The sequence below is a fragment of the Zonotrichia leucophrys genome, chromosome 9 (genome assembly GCF_028769735.1).
Source record: "Zonotrichia leucophrys gambelii isolate GWCS_2022_RI chromosome 9, RI_Zleu_2.0, whole genome shotgun sequence".
Classification (NCBI taxonomy): Eukaryota; Metazoa; Chordata; class Aves; order Passeriformes; family Passerellidae; genus Zonotrichia; species Zonotrichia leucophrys.
The window spans coordinates 2,392,539-2,412,629 of NC_088179.1; the positions used below are offsets into that span (position 1 = coordinate 2,392,539).

General features: G+C 49.4%; 3 protein-coding genes across 3 annotated transcripts; all 3 read left to right on the forward strand.

Annotated features, from left to right (window-relative positions):
* Positions 1-3,014: 3,014 nt before the first annotated feature.
* LOC135451774 (G-protein coupled receptor 35-like) lies at positions 3,015-3,947 on the forward strand. Its single transcript, XM_064721285.1, has one exon. It carries the CDS (start codon positions 3,015-3,017, stop codon positions 3,945-3,947), a length of 933 nt encoding a protein of 310 aa, XP_064577355.1.
* Positions 3,948-7,653: 3,706 nt separating this feature from the next.
* LOC135451773 (G-protein coupled receptor 35-like) lies at positions 7,654-11,327 on the forward strand. The gene is made up of 2 exons (XM_064721284.1): positions 7,654-7,778; positions 9,351-11,327. Exon 2 carries the CDS (start codon positions 9,363-9,365, stop codon positions 10,302-10,304), a length of 942 nt encoding a protein of 313 aa, XP_064577354.1. The 5' UTR covers positions 7,654-7,778; positions 9,351-9,362; the 3' UTR covers positions 10,305-11,327.
* Positions 11,328-15,660: 4,333 nt separating this feature from the next.
* Positions 15,661-18,812, forward strand: LOC135451864 (G-protein coupled receptor 35-like). The gene is made up of 2 exons (XM_064721450.1): positions 15,661-15,738; positions 17,069-18,812. Exon 2 carries the CDS (start codon positions 17,095-17,097, stop codon positions 18,028-18,030), a length of 936 nt encoding a protein of 311 aa, XP_064577520.1. The 5' UTR covers positions 15,661-15,738; positions 17,069-17,094; the 3' UTR covers positions 18,031-18,812.
* Positions 18,813-20,091: the final 1,279 nt, after the last annotated feature.

Here is a 20,091-nt window from a genome sequence, read left to right on the forward strand (position 1 = left end):
AGCAGTGCTGTGGGTACATTAAAACCTTTGGGAGGTGCTGCCCTGCCCAGGCCTGTTCTCACACCTGTGCTGCATCTTCACTGAGTATTTGCTGAGAGCCACCCATTCCATTTGTGGGACTGCTGGTGACAGTCAGGGCTCTTGCCATGGAGGTGGCAGGTCTGAGGGCAGCTCATGCACAAGATGCTGTGCTGTACCTGACTTCACCTCCATTTCCCTTCTTGCTCTCCCTCTGCTCAGTTCCAGGTTTCTTCCCTCACCCACCAGGGCTCCCATGCTGTCCTTATCCACCTCACCCACCATATTCACCCTTTATTTCACCCACCATGTTCACCCTTTATTTCACCCACCAAATTCACCCTTTATTTCACCCACCATATTCACCCACTTTTGAGCTCTCCCAGAAGGATGGAGAAGAATTTTCCATGCAAGACTCCCCCTTCAGTGCAGCTGCTCTCCTGCTGGAAAAAACACTGTATGCAGCCACCACAGTGCTGCTGCAACATCCCCTGTGCCTTCAGCCTCTGCCTTGCATCTCTTCCTCCAGCCTCTCTGTTCAGGGTCTGGCAGAAGCCTCCTGCTTCTTGAGCTGCTGTAGGAAACAAGCCCAGCCTGGGCCTTCCTCCCCAGACGGTCACCAGCTTCTGGGCTGGGGGACAGCTGCTGAGCAGCTCTGCCCAGCCTATGGTGGGGACAGCAGGACACCCTGCACAGCACTGGTGACCTTGTCTGTTGAGCCCCAGCCAATTGCTGGTCTTCCAGCAGCAGCAAGATGCTGTTTCACAGCTGTCTCTATCCTTTTGTCACAGCTGTAAGTTGCTGCCTGGCCCCTCTGATGCTGCAGGCATTTCATCTACCCCACATGAAGCATTTGCAGCAGCCACAGGATATGCTAGCTGGTCAAGCTGAACCTCTTTAAAGGTTTGAGGTTTGTTTTTTTGCTCATTCATCCCCTCTTGGTGCTTTTTGGGCTGCTTTAAACCCTCTACTCATTTCCTCTATCCTCCTCCCAGCCTCTGGACTGCCCTGTGGGCTGGGAACAGGACCTTGTGAGCCCTGCTGCTGGGAACTGCATTGGGCGAGGTCTCCATCTCCAAAGGCAGTGCTGGCCAGAGCCCTTTGATGCTGCAGAGCCCAGCAGTGTGGTTTGCCTGTGCTGCACCTCTGCAGAGGCTGCTGCAGACACTGCCGACCTGCACTGCTGCAGGCACTGCAGAACCTGCACTGCTGCAGGCACTGCAGACCAGCACTGCTGCAGGCATTGCACACAGCACTGCTGCAGGCACTGCAGAACCTGCACTGCTGCAGGCACTGCACACAGCACTGCTGCAGGCACTGCAGACCTGCACTGCTGCAGACACTGCCGACCTGCACTGCTGCAGGCACTGCAGAACCTGCACTGCTGCAGGCACTGCAGACCAAGGCAGTGAAAAGAAGCCTGGGCACCAGTGCCATAATTAGTGATCATAAGCAGTGACAGTTCCCTGCTGCTACTGTCCACAGTGCAGAGATGTTTTCCTCAGGGCACAAGTGTCCCCTTCCCTGCAGGGTACAGGCAGTGAGCAGCAAGCCTCTGTTGGGAAAGCCAGGCCTGGGCATACAAGAACTGTGCAGCAGTCACATTAGTGTCTGCTATTGCAAGACACTCACGCATCTCTCCAAAAACTGAGTTATTTGTGTATTTTTCAGTCACTTCAGGACTGAATTCTCATTTGAAGGCAGTGCCCTCACCCACTGGCCACAAGGTCTGCATTGCTGGTGGAGGCACATAACTGCTTAACTAGGCAGAGGTGATGTCCCTTCCCAGGTCTCTGAAAGCTGTGACATTTCACCAGATTCCTGCCCACTTCACTCTGTAAAAAACTTATTTTACATTGAAAGCGGTTTTCAGTTGTTTGTTTGTTTTTTCTGAAGTGAATTTAGATGCAAGCAGAAGTGACAGATACTGAGAATCACCGGTTGAGAGAATTTTTCCATGTGCTTGTCACATGAAACCACTGTGCACAGGAAGGGCTCTGCTGAAAGACGATTTTTATCGGCCCATGAACTCACACTCTTCACACAACTAATACTCCTGCAAAGCATCTTGCAGCTAGTGTGACAGATGCTCAACAGGTACTACCCACAACATGGATTTCTGAGGGTGGCTGGCTGCCTGCCTGGAGCAGGAGCCATCTAATTCAGTCCTTGTTCTGCAGTGGAGTTCCCTCTTCCAGATGTGACCTTCTGCTTTGCATCTGCAGACTCCTACTCTCTCCTGGAACAAGAGGACTTAAAATCAGGTAAATCCTTCCACATTCCCCTCCTGGCGAGGTGGAGAGCAGCATTCCTCACTCTTTTCCTTGGGAGAGCAGGGATGCAGATTCAGCTGTTTTCCTCAGCTTGGAGGAGGAGCTCCAGGTTCACAAGGTGGTGCAAAGGCTCAGAAACCTTCCCAGATAGAACCAGAGAATGAGAATTTCTATCAAGTGACATTTGCTATGCACTTCCACCCCTTCACCCCCAGTCTGAATCCAAACCCAGTAGATGTGACAGAAGAGCTTTCAATCATGGGTTGTGCTGGGCTTTAGTTTTGGTTGCTGCAAACCCTCCCTAGCTCAACTCCAAACTAAAGGTAATTTTACATCAACTGCACAGCCTGGTTTAAGGAATTTGTGTTCACATTGTCACAGGATGTGCCCACTACCTATGGACACTCTTCTGAGTGCCATGTTGCCTCCTGCCCACACACACTTCAAGATCTCCCTATTTAATAAAGGCTGTCTGCCATGTCCTCTTGGAAATGTACCCTGACACACTCATAAACTGAATGGACATAAACAATACTTGACAAAGGATGCCAAAGAATGACACAGGCTGACTGAGAAAGACAGCTCTGGAAAGCTCAAATTCACATTTTTAACAAAGGACTTATGTACTTACATGTGGTTTGTTGTTTTGTTTTTTACAGCTACTAAGAGGTCTTACCATGTCTTTTCCTGTTTCAGGTCTCAGAACATCTGTAACTCAGGACAATGAATGTGTCCAACAACTGCAGCACCACAAATCTAGAACCTCACCCCCATGTTCGCCTCATTGAGTTTGCTCTGTATAGCTTCATTTTCTTTTTTGGAGCACTATTTAATGTTCTTGCCTTCTGGGTGTTCTCCTGCAAGATGAAGAAGTGGACAGAAACCAGGGTGTATGTAATGAATTTAGTCTTTGCAGATTTCTCTGTCATCTGCACCTTGCCTTCCATGGTTTATTTGCTCTGGAATAAGTCAGCCCGAGGGGAGCTCTGCCAGTTTACAGAGACAATGTATTTTATCAACATGTTAGTGAGCATCTACATCGTTTCATTCATCTCCATTGATCGATACATTGCCATAAAGCACCCTTTGAAAGCCAGGGCCTTCAGGTCCCCGTCAAAGGCTGCCCTCCTCTGTGGGCTCCTGTGGGTCCTGGTCATAGTCAGTGCCACCATCCAGGTGATGCACCACAGACATGCAGATCTCTGCTTCCAGACCTACACCCTGCCTGCTGCTCTCAGCCTGCTGGCCATTTTCTTTGTTTTCACTCTCCCATTTGCCATCTTGATCTTCTGCTCCACAGAAGTCATCAGGGACCTCAAGAAACATCTGAACACAAATTCACCGGAGGAGAAATCAATCCATAAAGCTGTACACATAATTTATGCAAATCTGATTGTATTTATGATATGTTTCCTGCCAGCCTTCCTCGGGTTGCTCGCCAGGCTCATCATGGAGAGCATTGGAGCTACCTGTTTTCTGCTCTGTGTCATGAAGAACTTCTCCTCCGTGTTGAGGTGCATTGCCACGTCCAACTGCTGTCTCGATAGTGTCTGCTACTACTTTGTCACCAGGGAGTTCCAGGAAGCCTTTCTACAGCCCAAAGCCAGCACTCAACAAGCAGAGGCAACCCACCCCTTGCAGATACAGACATGCTAAAGGAAAAAGGGGAACAAACCCCAATATCTGCAACATAAAGAGAAAATACAGCTTCAGGGCTATTGGGATAAGTATTGCTCTTTTTCTCTAGCAGGTTCTTTGTTAGGTTTAGAAAGTTATACTCTATGTTTCCATTAAACAAACAGGTCACAGAGATATGGTAAAAGTGTGTATGTAATCAATTGTTGTTAATGTGCCTCCATTCCACCCTCCAGCACCTACTTGTTACTGGTACAGCAAGACAGGCGAGCCATGTACCTCCTTCAGTTCCTTCTGCAGCCAAAATCCACTGATCCTTCTCGCCAACATGTACAAATGTATCTATCATGTCATACCTCATCACGTATTTCAGGTTGTTTCCATTATTAAACAAATCCAGTTGTCCCAGACTTCAAGGCAAGATGTATTCTATTTGCCATCTGTATGACAGTTGTCTTCTGTTCAGTGGGCCATTTGTTTTATCTCTTCCACACTCACTCCTCCCTTATGCAGTGAACATCTGCTGATAAGAGGCCATTGAATGTCACTGCATGGCTGATAAGAACTATAATATCCCATTGGGAGATGTGAGCCCAGAGGGAGGAGCCAAGCATTCCTACCCAGATATAATCTGGAGATTCTGGAACACCAGCACGGCTTCTGCACTGGATTCCCCAGAGGAACAGCAGCTGCCTCTTCTTCCACGTGTTCTTCAGAGGAAGAGACTGCACCTTTCAACAGGATCCCAGCTCCAACAGAACCGCCCCTGACACTCCAGGAGGGCTGAGCCACAATTCCAATGGGACTGCCACCAACACCCTGACCCACAGGGTGTCAGGTTGGGTTCTGACTCTGTCAGTGTGGTTCTAGTGTACTGCATTGTTTATTTTATCCTTCTCTTTTTCTTCCCTATGAAAGAACTGTTATTTCCTGCTCCCATATTTTTTTGCCTGAGAGCCCCTTAATTTAAAATTTATAGCAATTGGGAGGGGTGGGGAGGGTTTGCATTCTCCATTTCAGGGGAGGCTCCTGCCTTCCTTAGCAGACTCCTGGCTTTCCAAACCAAGACAGCAGTTTATATTTATCCCATTCCTTTGGCAGCCTGGGCTGGGTGGCTGTTCAGATGGTTCTGGCATATTATTAAGCCCATGTCCCTACAAAACAACCTAGGCTGTCCTGACCTTCTTCCCCTTCACCTCAACAGGTCAGACAGGTGTGAAGGAACACTTCTGGGATGAAAGCAACACTTGTCCAATGCCATAAAGGCACAAAGTCCAGATTTCAGAGCTGTCCTCCTGCCAGGTGCCTCCAGCTGCCCTGCTGAGCCCTGGCCCCCAGACAGCTCCTCAGAGCAGCCATCCCTGCAGGGCTGTTCCTCCCACACGCTGAAGGCATTTCACTGCTGCCCCAGCATTTGCCACCCTGGCACTGCCCTGCCCTGGTTCATGCTGTGCCACCAGGCTGACGCCCAGGGCCACCACAGCTCGGGCTCAGAGCAGCCCCACCCTGCTGGGTTTCCACAGCCTGCCCACACTGACACCCCTAACATTTCCATCACGGATTTGTGTTTTTCCACGAGTCAGCAGCCCAGAAAAGTCAGGGGACAGAGGAAGTGGATAAATGCTGCCTCGAACTGGGCTTTTTTTCTTTCTGAATGCTAAAAAACCCCCAAAACAGCACTGAGCTCTGCCCGGCAATACTCAGAGTGTTCCACCAGACAGCGTGGGGGAGTCTTTCCTGCCCACAAACACATCTTCCCCCGTGACCTACACCTGCCCTCAGTCAGCCCACAGCTGATGCACCATCCGCTGCTGTCACCTTTGAGAGCATGAGCTCCTCTGTTGGGTTTTCAGGGCCTGGCTTTTGGTAGCAGGGGGTCCACAGAGGTGGCTCCTGTGAGAAGCTGCTGGAAGCTTCCACTATGTCCAGCAGAGCCAGTCCCTGATGGCTCTGAGGATGGACGTGCTGCTGGCCAAGGCTGGACCAGTGAGAGACGCTGGAAACACCTCTGTGGTAACAGATTTAAGACGAAAATCAAAATATAGGGGGACAGCTTTTTCTAGCCAGAGAGGAAGGTGAGAACATGTGAAGGAAACAATGTGGAGACACCAAGATCTGTGGAGAAGGATGGACAGGAGGTGCTCCAGGGGCCAGAGCCGAGATTCCTCTGCAGCCATGGTGAGAGCAGGGTGAAGGAGCTGTGCCTCTACAGCCCTAGGAATCCACGGGGGATGCAGAGATCCACCCAAAGCCCCTGGGGATCCACAGGGGATGCAGAGATCCACCCACAGCCTATGGAGATCCACGGGGGATGCAGAGATCCACCCACAGCCTGTGGGGATCCACAGGGGATGCAGAGATCCACCCACAGCCCTAGGGATCCATGGGGATGCAGAGATTCACCCACAGCCCTAGGGATCCATGGGGATGCAGAGATTTCCCCCCAGCCCATAGGGAAGGTGCCCATGCCAGAGCAGGTGGATGCCTGGAGGAGGCTGTGATCCAGTGGGAGCTCCAGTGGAGAGGGGCCCTGCTCCCAGGCTGGAGCAGCCTGTCCTTGGAGGACTGCACGCCGTGGATGAATGACCCACACTGCAGCAGTTTTGGGAGGACTGTCTCCTGTGGGAGGGACTCACATAGCAGGAATTTTGGGAGAAGTGCTGCTCATGAGAGTGGACCCAGCTCCAGAGAAGTTCACAGAGAACTGTCTCTCCCATGGTCTCATAGGGACTGCTCTCCCAGAGCAGCACAAGGAAATCTCGGGGGTGAACTGGCCCAAATCCCCATGCCCTGTCTCCCTGTGCTGTCAGTGGGAAGGAGGGAGGGGTTGGGAGAAGAAAAGGTGTTTTAAGGGCTTACTTTACTTCTTATTATCTTCCTCTATTTTTGAAAGTAATAAAATCACTTTGTATCTCTAAGATGAGCTTGTTTTGCCCTTGGAGTGTTTTCTCCCAGTCCTTATTTCAGTTTAGGAGGCCTTCGTTAAATGTTCCTGTCCTCTGCCCAGCTGTGGCACGGGAGGGTGAGTGAGCAGCTCTCGTGGGTGCCTGGCATTCGGCCAGTGTCACACCATGACAGCTCCAAAGACAAGAATTAGCGGGACAAATCCTGAGGGAGCCAGTGTCACTCACAGAGATGGGATTGCAGCTGCTCTAGCCAGTGGGCAGCAAAACCCATCCAAATGTCTGTGACACAGCACTGGGCAGCTCCTAACCATGCTCCCAAAGGTCCCAGCCCCTCAGTGCCACGCTGGTGGCAGTGACTGCTGTGACCTGGCATCCCTACCATGCTGATGGGCAGAGTTACACTCCTGGCTGCTGTGTAGAGGGAGAGCCAGCCCATAGATGTGTCAGGTGCAGTGACAGCAGCTCTGTGTGTCCCCAGACCCGCTGTCCCCGGGGACACAGGCACCACTGTCCCCTCGGAATTGTCCCTGTCCCAGCAGGCCCCCTCTGCCACCGCAGCACCGCTGCCCAGCCTCCCTGGGGAACCTTCTGCTGCCAGACGGGCAATTTGCAACCATTACGGGCTTTATCTCAAAAACTGTTTTCCCCCGATTGGAAAGATGACATTTTAATAGCCGGGCTGTGAGAGGCGAGGCAGGGATGGGCGGGGGGACCGACGGCGGAGCTCTGAGCTGCCGGCAGCGGGACAACAGAGGGCACCAAAGGCTCCAGCCCGAGGAAGTCAGGGCATAAATGAAGCGCTGGTGTTCGCACGAGTTCAGTGCTGGGCTCAGCCCTGCCGGGCTGTGACAGCCCCGGGACAGCAGTGACAGCACGGCCAGCACGGATCCCTTCCCTGCCGAGACATCCGCGGCCTGTGTGAGGAGCCAGCCCGCCTGTGGAGCAGGTAAAGCCAGCCCTCCCTTCCCTGTCCCACAGCAGCGACCGTGCCCTGCCCGGCCCCTCAGGGAGCGCCTCATCCCCTGCTCCCCTGCGCTCAGTGCCGCTGCCCGGCTTCCCTGCTGCTCCCACAGCTGCTCTGCCTCTGTTCTGCAGCCACATCCCGCTCAGGGGCTCTCTGCCCCTCGCTGCAGGTCCCATTATTGCTCCCTCAGCAGTGGGGACAGCTGGCACACGGCCTTGGAGCTGCCACACGGCCTTGGAGCTGCCACCAGCTCCGCGCTTGTGTGGGGCTCCCTGGGGCTGGCATGTCCAGCCCGGAGGGCTCTGCTGTTCCTCAGGCCATTGATATGGCAGAGTGGCTTTTTCACTGCAAGGTGACCACAACAGGCTGCCAGGCAACAGCTGCAGCATAGGCTGAAACCACAGAGTGGCCAAAACCTATGAAGCTGAAAGCCCAAGAGCACCAGGACGCTGGCTGTATGTTAATTCCTTCATGAATTCCACCCTAAAAATGACTGTACGCCTGGGGTTCAGCGCTGCTGTACCAGTTCTGGTGCTAGGGCAGGTGTTGTGCTTTCCTCTGCCAGATCTGTCTCCCAGTCTTGGACACTAGAAACAGTTCACTTACTTAATGCAATCATCTATTTTCACTACAATTTGCATGTTGATGTTTAGAAGCTGCTGACTTATAAGGCAAGGTATTGGTAAGAGATTGTAGGAATCTGGGCACTTTCTGTGCCCGGCTCATTGCAAACCCTACCTATATGAGCTGCAGACAAAATCTGATTCATCCTCTTTGCTGGTGGCAAATGCCCTGAGATATTTAAAGGAAGAGCAGGAGATATGTTCTCAGATTCACGTTTTCTGACTAAAATTTTTGCTTCCTACCTTTGAAGGCTGAGATCAGACACATGTGCTCATTTGCTCACTTTCCCTTCTTTCTCTGGAGGCCTGTAATCTGCTAGGACTGCTGATACTCCTGCTGAGCTGTTCCTCCCCACCAGAGGAATGGATTTGTGTTTGGGGGCACAAATCCTGCTCACAGCAGGCACCCACCCACCCAGCAGCCTGCAGTTGCATTCCCACTGTCCCTGGGAGCAAAGCCACTGGGCTGGAAGGGCTCAAGCCCTGAGGATTTTCTCAGGTCTGGCAAGACTCAGAGTAAACCCATGGGGTGGCTTCAGCAGCAAACCAAGTGCTGTGGAGGGTGAATGGGGAATGCTGCTCAGGGCAAATGGGTAATGCTGCCCAGCTCTGGTGTGGGCTGTCCTAAAGCCAGTGTCTCTGACAACTGCAGCAGAGCAAAGGTAACAACGAAAAATAGTATTCTGCTTTGCTGTGACCCAACTGTTCATACCAGGACTGGAGGGATGGTGAGGCAGGCTTAACCCTGCACCAGCAGCAAGAGAGGGCAGTCTCGGTAGTTTTGTGGACTGAACAAAAATCAGTTCAGGTTTTTGAGGCTGCCCACATGAGCAGCACATGGACACAAGGAGCTGCAGGGCCATGAGAGGAGGGCACAGCCGCAGGACACTGCCAGTGAGCCCAGTCTCATGCCTGCACTCTTTCCTTGCAGAGACAGCCCAACATGGAGAACTGCACTGACAGAGATGCACATGACAACGTTTTGGTGCTTCAGCTGGTTGTGTACATCCCAGCGCTCGTCCTGGGGATCCCACTGAACGCAATTGCCTTATGGGTCTTCTGCTGCAAAATCAAGAGCTGGACCGAAACCAAGGTGTACATGATCAACCTCATCATGGCAGACTCTTCCCTGCTCTTCACCCTACCTTTCCTTCTGTATTTTGCCATCTACAGACATCCCATAGACCGGCTGTGTTTAACCATACAAAACATCTATTTTACAAACATGCCTATGAGCGTCTTCATCATCACCCTGATTGCGATTGATCGATACCTTGCAATCAAGTTCCCTCTAAAAGCAAAGATCCTTCGATCCCCGCTGAAGTCAGCTTCTGTCTGTGGCTTATTCTGGATAGCAATGATAACTTATTCCATTTTCTATCGCACACATCGCGGTAACCAGGATGGTTTTTGCTTTCAGAAACAATCTCTTCTACCTAAATATTCCTCCTTATTCTACAGCATCTGTGGGTACTTTATTCCCTTAGGGATTGTGATGTTTTGCTCCGTACAAATCATCAGATGTCTAAAAAAGAAGATGGCCACAGGTCCTCATGAGACAAAATTATTCCAGAAGGCAGTGCAGATAGTTTCTGTGAATTTGTGTGTGTTTGCTGTCTGTTTCTCACCTCTCCACATCTCACTGCTCTTGCGGTTTGCGGTGGAAACTGCTGGAGCTTGTTCTCTGATGCCAGGAGTTATAACCTACATTAAGGTCTCTGCATGCTTAGCAAATTCTAACTGCTGTCTGGATGCATTTTGCTATTATTTTGCAGCCAAGGAATTTCCAGAGTTTTCTTCTATGTTCCCCAAGTGTATATTTATCAGGTCCAAGATGAACCAAAGCGAGGAGTCACAGCCACCCACGGATCAAGTGATGATATGAACAAGGTGTAGTGCATGGCAGGTGTTGAGTGCCACAAAGCTGCTCAAGTTTTGAGGCACAGGCAGTGGAGCCACATACAGTGTTTGCAATCATTGTAGGCACAGGCATATGGACAAAAAGGGGCAAACCCCTCCAAAGGGTCTGATGTTAACTTGAATTTTGTCCTGCTGTCCTCAGTGACTTGACTCCAGCTCTGACTACTGTCTTGTATCGTTGCATCGCAGCTCCAGGCGCCTCCTGGTGGCAGCTTGTGTTGGTTGGCTTCGTGGTCCTTCACTTTCAGTGTCTTCTGACTTGTAAAACTCTAAAACATTTCCTCCTGGGACTGCAAGCTCACATTCTGCTGATGTAAACTTAGAGACAATTAACTTCCTTAGTGATAACTGACATCTAGTTCCCCTACGAGTCTGTCACCACGCCAAAGTGACACAGGTTCAGACCACAGTCTGAAACCACTGACTAGACCTTGCTGAAATAAACACACAAAGGACTGTTCCCAGCACGGAAAGTGTCCCATATCCAGACATTAGATCCACCTGCTTTGTGTCAATGCTTGGGCAGGCAACACAGCAGAACCTGCAGTGAGCAACGGTGCCGTAAGAACAGATGAAACTACTCAGGTCATTCAGCTGATAACTCCAGTCCCAGTTTTCTTCACTGGTGTATTTTCTAATGCTCTGTCATTACTGGTGCTTCACTGCAAGCAGACAAAGTAGCCTGTGTATGTATGTGACCAGTTTAACCACTGCACACTGTTTAGTCCTCGTTCTGCCTTCTAAATGATCTTTTCAAAGACAGGAGAAGATATGGGAGACAAATAGTGCCTGATCTTATCAACCATCTATTGCTTAAGGAGATGTGTGAGTGTTGTCACCCATCAACAAATATGCTGCAATTAACTACCCCCAGAAAGCAAGAGGCTTCTTGACAGCCATCTCTTACAAGCCAGGCAAGTGGTGTTCAGCAAGGAAAAACACTGCTACTTCAGGAACAGCACAGAGGGCCTTCAAAAACATTTCTGGACCTAGGATTCCCTTCTGAGACCTTGCATCTCATTGCTTATAATGAATGCCTGTTCCAAAAAGATTATTATGATTTTTTTTTTATTATTTTGAAAAAAGAGATAAAGATTCATATCAACCTACTGTTCATCCAGACAGCAAAAAACTTGCTTATTTTTGCAGATTCAGTCATGCTCATGTTTTCTCCCAGTTAACATGGAGAACTTGTTCAATTTACAATGGGCTCCAAATAGGTTATCTACTCTGAAATACTGATCAGCAATGCTTTTTATACACATACAGGTCTCATAAGTGATCCTTTTTCTCATTGTAAAGGGAAAATTAGTTGATTTCACAATCTCTGTTATCATTAAGATTTTTTTTGCTGTTTCCACTGAATGTATGAAAACAAACAAAAAAAATCCATACTTTTGCAAGTGAAAATAAAGATGTGTCATAGTAACATATCTATAAATAAATATTTATTTATTACCATTATACAGCAGAGTCCTCTACTCTTAATGCTAAACCTATACTGGAGATTGGGAGAAAAGCCTTTGCCACAGAGATATAAGATCTGCCTTCCAGCAGGGTATTTAACAGTGAAACCCAAAGATGAGCAAGGAACTTCCTGATTATCTGAAGATATAGGTTCTACCTTGGACAAAAGTTATTACCTGGTTTAAATGTCACGTTTAGGATGGGTTTCTGGCATCCTGCTTCAATCTGAACAAAGCCTCAGCTCCCTGAGTGCTCCCAGTAAATAGAACAGATGAGTTATCAGACCCTGGGCCACAACAAACTGCTGGCCTCCATCCAGCACTGCAATAGCAATCCAGGAGGATGGCGACATCCTTAACCCCAAATCTTTTCCATTTCCTAGCACAAGAGTCTGGGAAATGGTAGTGGGGACCAGCCATAGCTGCCAGAGTCCATCAGCTGCCCCAAACAGCAAGGCTGAACCACTACATTTTACCAACATTTCTGCAAGATGTAACTTTCCTGTCGCTTAAAAGAAAAAAATGCTAATAATAGTTTCCACTTCAAGCTTGTGAGGGAGAAAAAAAACAGAAGGAAGGAAAGGAAAGGAAGGAAAAGCTTACAAAGTAATTCAGAATCTTGCTTTTATGAATCTGCAAAAATAATCTGCTTTTATGTGAGTGAGTGAGTGAGTGAGTGAGTGAGTGAGTGAGTGAGTGAGTAGCCACCAATATAACATTTTTGGCCCTCCTATGCATGGAAGGCAGGGGCTGGAATTAGACACTATTTTGCTGTTTGGTGGCATTTGGGCAGGCCTGAGACCTGAGTTCTTATCAGAGGTTTGATCTCCAGGGGGCTGAAAGGACAATACTGGGGAGCTGTGGCCTGGGTGCTGCTTTCAGGTGCTGGAGGCATCTCTGATTTTGTTTCCTTGGCACAGCACAGCTGTTCCAGGGGTGAGTGCTGCCCAGCAGCCTCCAGGGAACTCCACAAGCCCGGGAGCAGCATCAGGCTCTTGGGAAGCACAGGCTTTTCCATGCCCTGCCCAGTGTGTGGGCACAGATACTCAGCTGGTCCCTGGTGCTGCTGATGCCTTAGAACTTTAGCTTTTGTGTTGTTCATGTATTTGTAATCCTGCAGTTCTTTAATGTAACTCTAAACTCCACACACAGTGTCAGCTGCTGTTTTCCAGTTTTGGGCAGACACAACGATTCCTCTCCAGGCTTAGCAATCAAGGACACCTCACTGCCTCAGGCCCTGAGAGATGTAAAATAAAAGTGAGTTGGGGGAAGCAAACTTGGGGTACATGGCTTCATTACCTGAAGCTTTAATTGGAAGATTGACCCCCAATATCAAATGGACAAATTTATAAAAGTGTGAAAACCTGTGACCCATCATCCATTTTTGGGGGTAGCCCTTGTGGGTCTTCGTCTGCCCTAAATGTACCTGAAGGCCCTACAATAAATACAGCTGCTTTTTATTCTCTTAATTTTGTCTGGCCTCTGTTTTTAGGTAGCCCCACAAGGCATCAGTGCAGGAGCATGGGGAGGGTTGCAACACAGGAGCCCCAACAGCATTTCCTGCCATAGGCAATTCCGTGCAGTGCTGGGGAAGGGAAAGGGGAAACAGCCCCAACAGCCATGGCTGGTCATTGTGTGGGATTGCTGCACTTAGCCTCAAACCACCATCTGACATGCTAAAAATTAGACTGACATGTTTTGCTCTCAACCCCACAGTTCTCTTTTGGTCAAGATCTGCTGTTGCACCATCCCCTCTGGCCGTGAGAAAGGCAGGAAAGCAACCCTGCAAGCAGAGGCACTGCAGGGCAGCCAGAGCCCTGTGTCCCTCTCTGTGTGTGGAGATGGTACCAGCACCCCTCCCACCCTGCCAGAGGCTCTGCCCCTGCAGCTGCAGCCAGCAGGACACAGCAATGCCGGGGAGATGGAGATGGAGATATTCCCCAGCAGGGAGAGGAGGCAGGAGCTCATCAGTCTGCCTGACAGCAGGCAATACCAGTGAATATTTTGTCCCACTGGCCACTTTCATTCAGAAATTGCTTTTCCAGGCACACTGTGGTGGATGCTGGTGTCAGTGCAAGGTTCTTTGGGGACAGGCACCAGTGCTCTGCAGTGCTGCTGGGCCCTGGAAGAGCCTGCCCGAGAGCTGCCAGCAGGGACACAGCACGTGTCACCTCCTGTGCGCCACACGGGGACAGCACTCAGCACTGAGACAGGCCGGGAGCTGCAAGGCAGGGGAAATACCAAGAGAGCGTCAGTGGCCCATGGCAGGGGGGATAAAAGCCGTGACTGCCTGGAAGGAGGGGACCCTGAGCAGCTGCAGATGATGGTGGCTGACAGAGGAACAGGGTGCAGAGAAGGATGGGGATCCTGATGCTGCCATGGCCAGGAATCAGGCACAGACCCAAGAGCCTCAGCAGGAGCCATCTAAGTTCTCTGCAGACAGCACTTGATCCTAGCTTTGCCTGCTGGTAGCTGGTGTTGAGTTTGCTTTGACACATGCTGGTGAACCTGCTGCTCACAGCCAGGTGCTTTGTGCCTAGTGACATGGCTGCTCCCTGTCTCGAGACCTCGCTGGGCTGATGGGACCCTCATCTGGCAACCACAGCACCAAGCTCTGGATGGAATCATCACACTGGAGAGGTTCTGTGAGCTGAGCCCCTCCAGGCATGACTTTGACTGCTCATGGTTTACACCACTGGCGATTTCCTGGAAAACAGACAAGAGGAGGCTGTGAACAACGCTTGAGGAGGATGCAAAGTTTTCTATACAGTGATGAAGCTATCACAGTCCAGAAGCTGGAGGACTTTGAAGTACCAACAAGGACCATGACATAAAAATGTTGTTGGTTGGAGATCAATGAGCTGGGCACACTAATATGTCAGTAATGACTTGTAAGCATCCACCAAGGAGCAGCCCCAAGAAAGGCAAAAGCAGTCCCTGGAAATTTAGAAGTTTGTAATATATTGTGATTGTACACTGGCATGGAATTATTTTCAAGGGCTGGCTTGTGATGTGCAGACAGATAATGCAGAAATACTCCAGAAACTGCTCTAATGTGACCTTAGAGCAAAGGGGAAATACGTTTGCCCAAGACAGCAATTCAAGGTGCTAATATCAGCATCTTTAAGCTCATTGATCAACTTGTCTGAGCTTTTCTGGTAAATAGGCTGTCGTGGGGAGCCCAAGAGCACCCTGGGACACAGACACCTGCAACCACTGAGCAGTCACAGAGCCAGCAGGTCACAGGGTCACGGTGCCACGTTTTCTCAGAATTGCTGGCTGAGAAGAGCTATGGAAGACAAGAGAACTACTGTGATTCAGAGTGAAACGCTTTATAATAATCACAAAACTGCCTGGAAACCACTGCCCTCACCTCTCCAACAGCTGCAGGGCTTTTGGGGCTCTTCTGTCCCAGGGCTCAGGCAGTGTGACAACAGAAGCCACTCCTGCTCCAATCCCAGCAGGGGTGGCACTCAGGAAGGCAGAGAGAAGACCTCAGGACATTCCAGGGCAATGGGGCCCCTCCAAGCAGTCTGTTGGGCGAGGAAGGTCAACAGGCATTGCCCAGCGAGACATCAGGCAATGGAAGGCAAAGCAAAGGAAAAAGCCAAAGCTATTCCACCTCCAGAGGAGCTGCTGCAGGGATGCAGGGCAGACAAGCCTCTCACCTCCCTGCAGGGCTATTGCAGGCTCCTCAGTCAGCAGGAGGTGGTACAAGCCACACCAATGGTGATGACAGAGGAAGCTCTGCCCTTTGTTCAGGAGCGCTGTGGGTGCTTTCTTGGCCAGCGTTGCTGCTCTCACAGCCACCAGAAATTGTGATCAGAGGACACCTGACCGGTCATGTGCAAGGAGCACTGCTCGTCCTGCCTGCACAGCACTCCACAGCTGGGCTGGAGGAACTCACTCTCTCTGAGGACAGCAAGAGAACAGGTAATTTCTCCTGGCTATTTGAATTCTGCAAGGCTTCACCTTTCCCCAGCAGTGGTGGGACACCAGAATAGAGATGGAGAAAGAGAGGGCTGGAGCCAATATATTTTCAAATGTTCATTTTGATACTGACCACATCTGACATGTTTTGGGGTGCTTGAGGGCTGTCTCAGCCTTTGCTAGATCTTTTCTAGGTCTCCCTGTTACGATCTTCCCTTTTATCTTATGGGCTCATAACACATTTCTCGTGTCCAGAGGACAGAGCTGCTGCAGGTATCTGCTGTACCACATTCCCTCACCTCTTCAGAGGTGTCCTGGTGTGATTCTGTGATTCCTCTAGATTTTCAAAGCTAACCAAGACCCACAGATGCACATAAATGCTGCAGCACTCCCTTATGGTTTGCTCGCTGGTGTTGCTTTTGAGACCCATGAACCTTCCCCCATGGAGCCACGTTCCCTCTGCAGGGAAAACCCAAAAACATGTCAGACATCTTGGGCTTTTTGTGTCCATGAACAGTTGCACGTGGAACGTGCTTCTGCATTAACTCCTCCAAAGCTGGAGGGCAAACAGCAATATTACCCTTAGATCCAAGGTGATAAAACCACCTGCTAGACCAAACATAGATCACCTCTTCTACATCACATTGCTGCCATGGCATAGGTGAGTTTGTTTTGTCTTGGAACAGTGGCTGTAGTGCTTTTGAGATAAAGAGCAGCTTTGACAATCCTGGAAAGGCAGCGAGCAGACCCAGCACTCCGATTCTCAGTGCAGCCCTCTGAGTACAGAATTTGAAGGCAGCTGAAACCAGTGAGAGATACACTAATAAGAGATACACTAATAATTGCTCGTGTCACTAATGAGAAGTGATGCAGAGGCATCTCAGGACTGAGGGAAAGGACAGCTGTCCTTCTGCTGCACATCTGGGACATTTTAAGCTGTGAGGTCACTGGCTGGCTTCCACTGAGCCCTGCTATAAAGGAAGGGATGAGAGCTGGGTTTAGGGATCCCCTTCCCACTATCAAATGTTTGCAGTGGCTCACATAACTGCTTGCTGCAGGATATCTGCTGCTGCCTGATCCAAGTCTGAGCCAAAACAGGGGCCCAAGCCTTTTTCCCTCCCACCCTCCAGGAGCAGTCTTCCCCACACAGGGCCCAGGGAGAATCCTTAAGTTTTTCTCTCCTTCACAACTGATCAGGCTTGTGTCCCTGTCCCTCTTCTTCCCACTAGGTACCCTGCATCAGGCAAAAGGTGGCAAAACCCCAATCTCTCTCAATTAGAATTAATCACTAATCCAGAACCTCCCTTGTAAAAAGCTTAATTTGCTTTTGCAGGAACTGTACGTTTTGATACCCTCAAAATGAACCACAGCAGCTGCAATATCACAGCCTATGAAATATTCTCAGTTTTCCAGCTGTGTGTTTACATCCCAGTTCTGGTTTTGGGCATTGTGCTGAACGTGTTGGCGCTGTGGGTGTTCTGTTACAAACTTGGCAAATGGACAGAAACCCGAGTGTACATGGTCAACTTGGCTGTGGCTGACTGCTTGCTGCTCTTCACCTTGCCGTTCAAAACTCTGTCCCAGTTCCAGCGCCTGAAGGTGGATGGCTGGTGCCTGGTTCTGGAAGGTGGCTATTTCACAAACCGCTTCATGAGCATCGGCATCATCACCCTCATTGCTGCTGACAGGTACCTTGCAATCAAGTACCCTTTGAGATCCAAGGCACTCAGGTCTCCTCTGATGGCAGCTTTTGCCTCTGGAGTCCTCTGGACAATCATCATCTGTGAGACTTCTCTCATTAAAAGCTTTGAGGACCGAAGAGAAGATGATTTTTGCTTTGAAAAATCTTCTGTGACACCCTCAGTGATCACGCTGTGTACCATTATTGCGGGGTTTTTCATACCACTGCTCATCTTGAGTTACTGCTCCATACAAATCATTGCAGAGCTCAGGAGGAAGAAGACTGACAACTGTTGCAATGAAATGCTGACCAGGAAAGCTGTCTACATTGTGTCTGCAAACATGGCTGTGTTCATCATCTGCTTTTTACCTCTTTATCTCGGGCATCTCCTCCGCTTCGTCCTGGACTCCGTCAGCTCCGACTGCTCGGCAATACAGAGCGTCAACAACTTTGTGCACTTCGCCTCCATCCTGGCCAACACAAACTGCTGCCTGGATGCCATTTGTTACTACTTTGTCAACCAGGAATTTAAGGAAGCATCTCCCAAGCTAGCAAAGTCCAAATCTGAGGCCGGTGAAGGAGCTGAAATTCAGCTCTCACTTGTAACACGTTAACACAAAACACATACAGCACGCATTTTATATTTGCCGTGTTCAACTGGGACTCACTAGCAGGGTTTCACACTTGCTTTTCATAAGAGTGGGGTGGAGGGACATTGTACTAATGGGAAACATTCAGATACATGATTCAGCTCTGAATCAGATAACCACAGCAGTCCAGGTTCTGATCTAAGGATCTAGATTGCCGTTGACAATTCTCTGCCTTAATGCAAATTTGCGTAAAAGGGTAGGGTAGATTTCCCCTGCCAAAAACCCCCATCTTTCATTTTCCCATGAAACCCAAAAGAAGCACAGGCACTGGTAAAAGATTGGGTTTTGTCTCTCATCCCCACCTTGGATAAGTTCTTGTGCAGCTGTGACAAAGAAATAGGCTATTCCATATGTCAACAAACTTCTAAAAAATCAGAGTGAAAGTATGCAAAAAAAGAAAGGAGGGTGTTTCTGTAAGTCACAATCTTACTGGTTTTTAGTTGCCAATAATGCACAATCCCATAATAGGCATTTTTAGCTTGCTTTAAAGAACTTTACAGCAATGTAACAGCAACCAAATGGTCATCATTACAACACATGGTCAGAAGAGATTGCAATTGCTTGTACTGGGGAAAAACTTGTGTGAGTCAAAATGTTTGAGTCAAATGGCATTAAAATTAAAGAGTTGGTGCGGGGCAGTGGGAACAAGGACTCTGTATTAGGACTCTATTCAATCTTATAGTGTAAAGTAGTAGCAAAGCTGTTCCAAAGAAATCAACCTGAATAAAGTTGTGTCTCTAGCATGGAAATTCACTTTTTAATGATTTAAATGGAAAAGGGGGGAGATGGGGTGGTAGAGGACCTGCTGTGCTGCCTGTCCAGGAGGGACAGCTCCCTGTTGTCCAAGCCAGGGGCAGTGGGTACGAGCTCTAACTGGGACTGGGATTTTTTTAAGGCAGAGCAGAGTGTCCCACCCTGTGGTAATTTTACCACAAACATCTAAAAAGTAGATGAAACCACTCAGCAGCTTCAGACCACACGCCCTGAGCTGGGCTGCACCATGCACACACCTCCACTCACACCTCCTAACCCCAGGCTGGGCTGCTGGATTTGGTTTGGTTTAGGGCAAATTTGGGATGAAACTTCCAACAGGGTTTTCCTAGAAAGCAGATTTAAGTGACTCTTTTCCCAGCTGGTTCAGGAAAAGATTTCTTTGGAGAAAAGTAAAAAAAAACCTGTTTATTTAACAAGGAAAGCATTCACAAGTATATTAAAAAATAATAATACTACACAATAAAATTTCTTGTTTTTCTGAAGAGATGGCAAATTCAGAAAGCTTTTTTGGCGGGGTGTAACTCGGCTCACTCAGTCTCTTATCAGTCCCTTCTGTGCTGGAAATGCAGCGTCCCAGTCCTGGTGGACCACAGGTGTGAGCTCCTGGTGTTCTGGGTTTGCAGTCCACAGCAGGCTGATCAGTTTCAAGAAAAAGAAAAATCACAGTCTGGGGAATTTCTCTGCTTCAGTTAGCTAAAACAAACTAACTAAAAAGCAAAGGAGAGTTCTTTCTTTCTGTTTGTGCTGCAGACAACACAGTTCGTGAGAAGGAATGCAGAGCAGCAAGTGCAGTTTCTGCAAACACACTGCACGCTTTTTTTATTCCCCTTCACTTTCAGAACCAGTCTTAGAGGTGCAGAAATTAATATCCAGCCTAAACAGGACAGATGACTGGTGACACAAGCATCATAAAGTCATCCTAGGACAGCTGCTGTCCATGTGCTGCTGCCACAGAAACATCCCTACAGCTCCTACAGCCAGCCCTGCCTTTGTGTCTCCTCCTGTTCAAGGCCATGGCAAAAGGAGGAACCCCCTGCTGCAGACAATGGTTGAGCAGAGCCCTCCATCCACCTGGGCAGTGGCTGCTCAGTGCACAGGACAGCAGCAAAACCCTGCCAGCCTCCCAGGGGATGCAGGATTCTCAGCATGCTGCCAGAGAGTCAGACAGAAATGGGGATATCTGCTCTGTGAGCACCAAAATCTGAGCAGAATCTTTCCTTTGCTCACGACTCAATGGGAAGTGAAAGGAGG